This window comes from Acomys minous (genome assembly GCF_964271855.1).
Source record: "Acomys minous genome assembly, chromosome: 8".
Classification (NCBI taxonomy): domain Eukaryota; kingdom Metazoa; phylum Chordata; class Mammalia; order Rodentia; family Muridae; genus Acomys; species Acomys minous.
Window position 1 is genome coordinate 15,485,467 of NC_140489.1, and position 8,554 is coordinate 15,494,020.

Genomic DNA, 8,554 nt, shown 5'->3' on the forward strand with positions numbered 1-8,554 from the left:
GAAAGATTTGTATCACATGTACAAGGGATCATATGCCACATGTCCAAAGATACCCCATAGAAAAACCTCTGTGTTCAGTTCTTAGTTCTAATGTGAGGTTAAGCCTAGGCCAGGAGAAGAGGGGATGGACAGCTCTGACTAGCATAAACCAGTCCCTGGATGGATCTCTAAGCAGATCCTCACTTGAAATACTCAAACAAGCAAGGAACCTAAACTGTTATAGCAGTCATTTAAAGGGCCACACCCACAAACATAGGTAGCAGCCCCTAAGTCGCCCTACCTAGTGATAGGATGTTCCCACCCTGAGCCTTACCTGCTGCTGTAAGCAGGGCTCCTATCTGCTGCTGGAATGTCCTTGGGTTGCGAGTGAGGTGTCATTTTCTCCACAGATCTGAGAGACCCAGCATGCCTCACACTCACTGGCTGCTCCTTATTCTGGCTGGACTCTTGGTGCTTTCTCCCAGCCAGCCAGCCCAGGAGCCTGACAACCCATCCAATGGAACCTCTAGAGAGTTCTCACAGTGGAACATCTCAGGCTACAAGATCGTCCCCAGCAATACCGACTTTGCCTTCCGCCTCTACCACCTGATAGCGGCCCCAAACTCTGGGCAGAATGTTTTCTTCTCCCCCCTCAGCATCTCCATCGCCTTGGCCATGCTGTCCATGGGGGCTGGTGGGGACACACAGACTCAGATCCTTGAAGGCCTGGGCTTCAACCTCACGACGCTGTCATTGCCCCAAATCCACGAGGGCTTCAGGTTTGTGCAGCACATGATAGGTCGCCCAGCCACTGAGCTGCGCATCTATATCGGCAATGCGCTGATCCTAAGCCAAGACCTGCAGCTCCTCCCTGAGTTCGCCAATGCCACTGAGGCCTCCTATAACAGTAAAGTCTTACGCACTAACTTCGGAGACACGGAGGCTACGATCCAGCTCATCAACAACTACGTCAAGGAGAAAACTCATGGGAAGATCCGGGATTTGGTCCGAGCCCTGAGCCCTGACATAAGGATGGTGCTGGTGAACTATATCTTCTTCCGAGGTGAGCCAAAAAGGTGCAGGGCCACTGAGGAGCAAACACTCCTGCAGGGAGGTAGACGAGGGTGGGCTGGAGGACACAGGGACCTTTAGCTCTTTCCACAGCCCCATCTTCTGTTAAAAAGCTCCAGAGCTCAACGGAGCTCAGTCCATTTTTCAAACTCAGCTTTCAGTGTTTAGTTTGGAGGAGCAGAGTGCATGCCATGGACACACGTGGAGCTCAGAGGACACCGTATGGGAATTGGTTCTCTCCTTTCATCATGTGTGTCCTCATGATGTGTCCTCATCAACCTCAGTCCTGAGACTTGGCGGCAGTGTTTCTGCCTCATAGGTCATCTTGACAGCTCCAAATCTCAGCTTGGAACTGGCTGTGATTCAGGATTCACAGACGGCAAAGGGGAAACCGCCCCAGACAATGACCTGGCAAAGTAGCCATCACACCTGTGGATCACATGCAGCATGCACAACAAAACAATTTCACTTTAAAGATTCACTTTGTGATGTTCAGTTGTGCGTCTCTGTGTGGGTGTGTGCATGTAAGTGCAGATGCTGGCCACAGCCAGAAGCACCGGAACATCTGGAGGTGGAGTTACATCTGGTTGGGAGCCACCAAGTGGGTGTTGGAAATTGAACCCCAGTCCTCTGGTAAAGCAACAGGTGTTCTTAACTGCTGAGCCGTCTCTCTAGCTGAGTGGTTTTCAACCTTCCTGAATGAAAGGCTGTGAGCCTTTATAACAGTTCTTCATAGTTTGCTTAAATTATTCTATGGCTACTACGTAACTGTAATTTTGCCACTATTATGGATCAGAATGCAAATATCTGATACACAGGATGTCTGATGTGTGGTGCTGTGGTGTCATGACCCACAGGTTGATAACCACTGCCTTAGGCTCCTCCAGTGCACTGCCCTGCAGATCTCAATCCGTCTGCCCGTCTACCACCTCCTCACTCTTTCCCCATGCTCCCACTCCCCTCCTTCCCACAGTTTAGATTTCAGTGGCTGTCGCAACAACCATTTGCTTGCAGACACTTATAACTAGCATTTCACACTCCCTGGTAAAATGACCTGCCAAAGCTGCACGCCTCTCTACACCCAGAGGCCCAGTTAATCCACCTCTGCTCCTGCAGCTGGATGTGGCTGGAAGAAATGACCCAAGTGTGTGTGGACTCTCCTGTTGGCCATGTGTGTGCGTCTCCATGGTCACATCCCTTCACATAGCACTTCACGCTCCTGACAGCACTAGTGACCTCCTTCTCAACCTGCCTCCTCATTCTCCAGGTCGGCTTGGTAAGCTTGCCTCCCAGTCACTGAGAAATCACAATCTGCTATATTAAGTTGTCTTTTTGTACCATACCCCCATCTTCTGCTCCCCAAGAATCGTCAAGTCTGACTAGAGCAGCAGAAGTTCCTGTGTTGGGTCTTCAGGGGCCCTCATGGAGGGTTCCCATCCACCTAGATCTCATGGAAGGGTCTTAGCCCTCCCCATATACTCCAGAGAGCCACTCACACAGCAAATGAGCAGCTGACTGAGTCTGACTCTGTGGGGATCTTTGTTTTGCCATCTGCTGCTTCTCTCTCCCTGCTGCTTGTTGCAATATTTAGTTTTTGGAGATCTAGGATGGTTGTTCCTCTTAGATGGCTTGAATGGGGCACAGTGACAACAAGGAAGGAACTTCAGTGGCTCCACCATGGCTCTGGGCTGCAGGTGCCATGCCTGCAGTAATATTTGGCTTCTCTGTCTCCTCTTATCCTCAGGTCTATGGAAGAAACCCTTTCAGTCCACTAGTACCATTGACCGTGACTTCTTCCTAGATGACAGCACAGTTGTGAAGGTGCCCATGATGCTGCAAACCCAGTAGGAACACTGGTATCTTGAAGACAGGCGTGTGCCTTGCGTGGTGCTGCGAAAGGATTACAAAGGCAATGATTCTGTGGCATTTTTCATCCTTCCGCACCGGGGCAAGATGCAGGAGGTGGAGCAGGTGCTGTCCCCAGACATGCTAATAAGGTGGAACCGGTTGCTTCAGAATAGGTAATAAGGTGGGCACACGGTGTCCAATTACAGCACCACTTTCAAATGGGCCCTTCTCATGAAACCCAGGGGTCAGAAATTGGAGTTACCAATACTCTGTGAAGGCACTGGCCATGGCTCTGAGACTTCCATGGGTCTTCTCAGACAGTGAGTTCTCCTCTGGTGGTTAGAAAAGCATCCTATTCTCATTGGAGTTAGGAGTAGAGGTAGGAGTCTTAGGTTCTTTTATTGTACAGGTCTTGGGTAGAGTGACTTTGCCTCTGAGGGTCAACCCTTGTGCAAGGAATATAGAGAACCCCTCCTCCACCTATATGACTGTCTGAACCAACAGAGAAGGGTAAAGAAAATTCTATCCACCAATACAATGTTCTATACAGAGAGAGGAAGGCCTGGGGGAATCTAATGTGCCCTCCCCCACTCCCCGCTCAGGTAATTTTACAGAAATGTTTCGTTGCATGTTTCCAAATTCTCAATTTCAAATACCTATGCATTGGAAGGGATTTTGCCAGGTCTGGGCTCTGAGGTCCACCTTGTACTCTGACAGAGGAGCTTCTGGTAGCCGAACTCAGGTGAAATAAAGGCAACTGTTTCCTTCTGAGGCAGGCTCAGATCAACTGCTTCAAGCTCTGAGTAGAAATGTTTCCAGTCATATAGAAGATGAAGACTAGCCAGGGGCCTGATTCGGGCAGGAGTTCACATGAGTTTAGACAGGGAATCAACCCACTAAGGTCATTTAATCAAGAGCAGATGTGATCCATAAGGCCTCAGAGGAGGGAAAGGCAGCTAGCCACATGGAGGGGCTGGCACTTGTCCCACAGGGTATCTGTACAGCTCCAGAATGCAGCCTCTGCAGAGGAGGAGCATTCAAGCACTCCTCCAGATGGACAACAGGCAACACAGGGATGCTCGGAGAAGAAGCAGAACTCCCTTGAGGAGGGGCCTCCAAACTGGTTGTCCAATACCAAGTGGTCGGCCCCAAAATTATATTCATACAAGAGACACTAAGTGCAGGAGGTAGAGAAAGGAAAAAATGGGGTGAAATAGAGAGATCATTTTTCAATAGCTAAGCAGACATCTGGGGCCTGTAACCACTATCGACATCCAGCTGAGGTGTTGTCTGACTCATGTGTGTTTCTGGAAGCTAAACATTCATGAAGTGGACAAAGTCAATTTTTTCTAAAGAAGTCTCAGACTAACCAGGGCACAACTGCTTCAAGAATCTAGTGTCGTGAGTTGGGGCTATGGCTCAGACAATATAGCACTTACTATGCACGCACTAGAACCTGATTCTGTATCCCAGAGCTCACATTATTAAAAAGCCAGGTGTGGGGGTGGGTCCTGTCCTCTCAGGAGGCAGGTGGATCGCTAGGGTTGGCATGTCAGCCAGCCTAACTCACTCAGCAAAGTTCCAAAGTTGCAGGGCAATAAGACACCCTGTCCCAGTCACCTGAAGTTGGCCCTGAGATTGCCACACATGTGCACATGCACCACACACATGCACACACACATGCACATACTCAACCTGTGGATATGTGCACACACATACACAAACACAAAGAAGCTAACATGCCTCCTTTCTGTGACTCTTCTGGTACTTTTACAGAAAGGTCAAGTTGCAGTTCCCCAAGTTCTCCATTTCAAAATCCTATGCATTGGATGAGATTTTGCCCGACCTGGGCTTCCAGGACCTGTTCACGCCTCGTGCTGATTTCTCGAATATCAACAAAGAGGAGAAATTGCAATTATCCAAAGTAAGCAATAAAGGGTCATAGGTTGTACAGACCTCTGTGGGAGACTCCTGCCCCTGCTAAGGATGTGGCCAATAGATGTCTTCCCCGCTACCACAGGCTCTAGAGCCTGAGTGTGCTCAGTCTTCCACAGGTATCAGTATGCACACACTGGCCTGCCAGTTGCTGGACACAGTCTCAGTGTTGAGATGACATATCTGTGACCAACCCATGCCCTTGGATACCTCTAGGTCCAGCAAGGATTCTGGCACCTGAGTGGGTCACAGCCATAGAAATTGAACTGTAGGAGCAGCAAAGGGAGTGGGCTGGAGTCTGTATGAGGTGTTTACATGGGAAAGGCAGAGATCCATGATGTAAATGTGGGGAGTACATATACGTGGGTAGTCCTAAGAGAGGAATATGAACATCTGTCTTGCTTCTTGTCTTGTGATATTGCATGGTTTTTTATTTAATTGCCCTTATCCTAAAATGGCCACAATGCAACTGACCTAGGAGGTGACACTAATACATAGACCAATTTTGGGGATGAGGAGGAGCAACTATCATTACTGTACATCTGGAGAGGCTGTGAATTCTGTGATCTCTCTCTCTCTCTCTCTCTCTCTCTCTCTCTCTCTCTCTCTCTCTCCCTCCCTCCCTCTCTCTCTCTTTCTCAGGTTTTCCACACGGCCACCCTTGATGTGAATGAAGTTGGCACGGAGGATGCAGCATCCACTGCTGACCTTACCACCTTTTTTTCTGCCCAATGCGAGATACCTGTCGTTTCATTCAACGAGCCCTTCCTTGTGGTGATGTATTCCAGCAGCACGCAGAGTATCCTTTTCATGGGGAAGGTGGTCAACCCACAGCATAGCTGCCCAGCACTAGCTGGTCTGCTGGCAGCAAGAGGATGTGGCTGAGGTAGCCTGCGTATGAGAGGCTCTGAACCCATGACTGGGGACAGGGAAGGGTCCATGACTTAAAAAGCAGCCAGTGGTACAAGAAGGAGTCGGGCTAGATGGACTGGAAAGTGGGAGAGGCCCTCCTGGGAGGAAGTTCACACAGATTAAACCAAATGAAAGCTCTGAGTCTCTGGTATGTGCATGATGCCTCGCACGAAGAAGACATTTGCGAACACGTCCTTTGTCTATACCTTCAGACTTGACTCTGTAGCAAACCTGGTTCCAGAGGAGAGTGTGAGGTGCTCAAGACCCATATGGTTCCCCAGGTATGTAGAGAAGGGAAGTCAGTTTGCCCAGCAGAGTTAGTGTTTTTTAGTTCCAGAAGAGGGGCAGAAAAAGCTCTGAGAGGGAGACTCCCAAGAGAAACAGCCTGAGCCATCAGCGCAGTAGCCTGGTGTTTTTGTCCCTTTTGCCTCGTTGTGACATGCATGCCAGCAATGGTTTAAGGAAGGACAGATTTGCAACTCACTGTTTCAGAGGGCTTCTGTGCCTTACAGCAGGAAGACCTGGCAATAAGCTCACTTCATGGTGGGTGTGGAGGTGGCAGTCATAGATGGAGGAGGTTGTTCATGTCACAGTGGACCAGAAAACAGACAGTGAGCTCAGAACTGAGGGTGGGATCCAGTCCCCAAAGCCCACACCTAAAGACTCACTTGAACAAACAAGCCTCAACTCTCAGAGAGTTCATAGCTTTCTACCAAGTGCCAGCAGCTGGGAAATGTGTTCACAGCATAGCTGTAGAGGTATCAGATTCACACCATAATATCTAGTAAGGAAGGCTCAGAGGGGCAGGCTGCCCATGGCCTGAGATATGACTAGTGCCACTCCCAGAACAAACAGCTGTGGCCAACAGCATGCTGTAGGGACATGGGACCAGAGCCAAGAATAGTGGTTTTTATATATTGTCCCTGCTGCTGAGGTGATCTGAGATTTCAGAGGGGTCCCCTCACTTCTTGGGGCTCAGTTTCTCCACCTAGTAATATGTATGCCCTCATGCCCTAGCTCTGGTCATTTCAGATACAGCGTGGATTCTAGCATCTGGGAGAACAAAACCCTACCCATGGAGGAGGCAGGCTGGCTTTGCAGGAAACTTCTGGTTTCCAGCTGATGCCTTGTCAAGGCAACACCATGGGGCTTACAAGGGCTACTGTGTCAGCATCAGGCTGAGCTTCAATGTGGCCTCTGACGTCAATGTGGGGTTCTAGGACAGTGAGTGCTGGGAACTGTGCAGCCAGAGGGACGCTTCCCCATTCTTCTCTAGATCCAGATCACTCTGTACTTTGGTAGCCAGACAAGAATTCCCATAATGCTTTGCCATCGGCTGCTCACCTTTTATCTACAAGCTACATGGCTCATTTTGCTCCCACTTGCTGCACATACAACGTCATAAGTCATGGGCTCTGGGTTCACTTCTATGCACTTTGGTATCCTCAATATGAGATGGAACAAGAATAGGTGCCTCTTCCGCATGGACTCACACTTACTATATGTGAGAAGGCTTAATATGGGTCTATGCACATGCCAGCCCTGTTACTCTTTCCATGAGATCCACAGCCCACATACCCTGTGCTGCCCACATCACCCCCAAGCTTTGTTTTGTCCCCACCCAGCCAACCCCATGTCCTTCTTTTTGGACATGCTGCCATTCATATATGGATACAGGATCCCGGATAAGGGAAGTTCTAAACCTAGGGACATTTTCTTGCCACTTCTTTTTCTATTATCAGTCCTTGAAGTTCTTGGCTGAGCTTCCAGAAGGTTCTAGATCAACACCTAACTCTACAGCTCTCTCCTTTCTCTCTGTAGGCCAAGCTGAGGCAGAACTTCTCTTCACAGTTTTCTCTGAACTGTAATCCAGCCCCAGTTAAGTGCTTTCCTGTATAAGAATTGCCATGGTCACGGTGTCTCTTCACAGCAATAAAAAACCTAACTAAGACAGCACCTATTGAAGAGTCAGAGTATATCAGGGACTATGGGACATAGCCATGGCCACATAGAGACATGTTATATAGAACATGTAACAAAGCCACAAGCCCAAGAATAGGTTTGTTCCCAGGAAACCAAGATAGAGAGCCACCAGTAGCTCAAACAGGAAGCCAAGGGAAATGAGGGGGATAGAACCAAGGAAGCTGTTCCCCACTCAGGCCTCTAAAACACAGATTTGAGTAGGACCAAGACAGCCTCAGGAGAACACTGGCAGAGGAGGGTCAATCGGGAGCCATTGCTGAGAGGGATCATTCTAGAGCTCAATGCTCCTTCTCTATATTATATTCACAAGGACACATAAGTGCTTAGAGGCCTTGAAGATCACAGAATTGCATGGCTGAGCTCGGGTCCACCTCCCCTCTGCCAGGTGACAAGTTGGATTCTGGTTTTCAACATCTCTTTAAGGGCTAAAGTTAGGCCAGAGCCTGATCATGCCCCCTTTCAACCCTACAGACATGTGGGTGGGTGGAAAGCAAGCTGCAGGTGTGGGGGTGGAAGGCAAGCTGCAGGTGGGTGGGTGGAAGGCAAGCTGCAGGTGTGGGGGTGGAAGGCAAGCTGCAGGTGGGTGGGTGGAAGGCAAGCTGCAGGTGGGTGGGTGGAAGGCAAGCTGCAGGTGAGTGAGTGCAAGGCAAGCTGCAGGTGGGTGGTGGTGGAAGGCAAGCAGTGGGCAGTTTAGGCTTGCTATGGCAACAAGCTAGGTGTGATGGAGGGGAGATGAATGCACCTCACCCTCAAGTCAGCAAGGAGCAAGTCAAGAGGAGATTGATGCCTCCTTAAGCTGATGCTGTGCTTAGGTCCACCTCTCTCT

At 49.5% G+C, this 8,554-nt stretch overlaps 1 protein-coding gene across 1 annotated transcript; it reads left to right on the forward strand.

The window, feature by feature from the left end:
* Nucleotides 1–330: 330 nt before the first annotated feature.
* On the forward strand, nucleotides 331–5,886 carry SERPINA4 (serpin family A member 4). Its single transcript, XM_084792416.1, is given in 5 exon segments — nucleotides 331–1,042; nucleotides 2,795–2,895; nucleotides 2,899–3,070; nucleotides 4,662–4,822; nucleotides 5,476–5,886. Coding segments are annotated over 5 exon segments (1,314 nt in total). The 5' UTR covers nucleotides 331–405; the 3' UTR covers nucleotides 5,719–5,886.
* The last annotated feature ends 2,668 nt before the right edge of the window (nucleotides 5,887–8,554 follow it).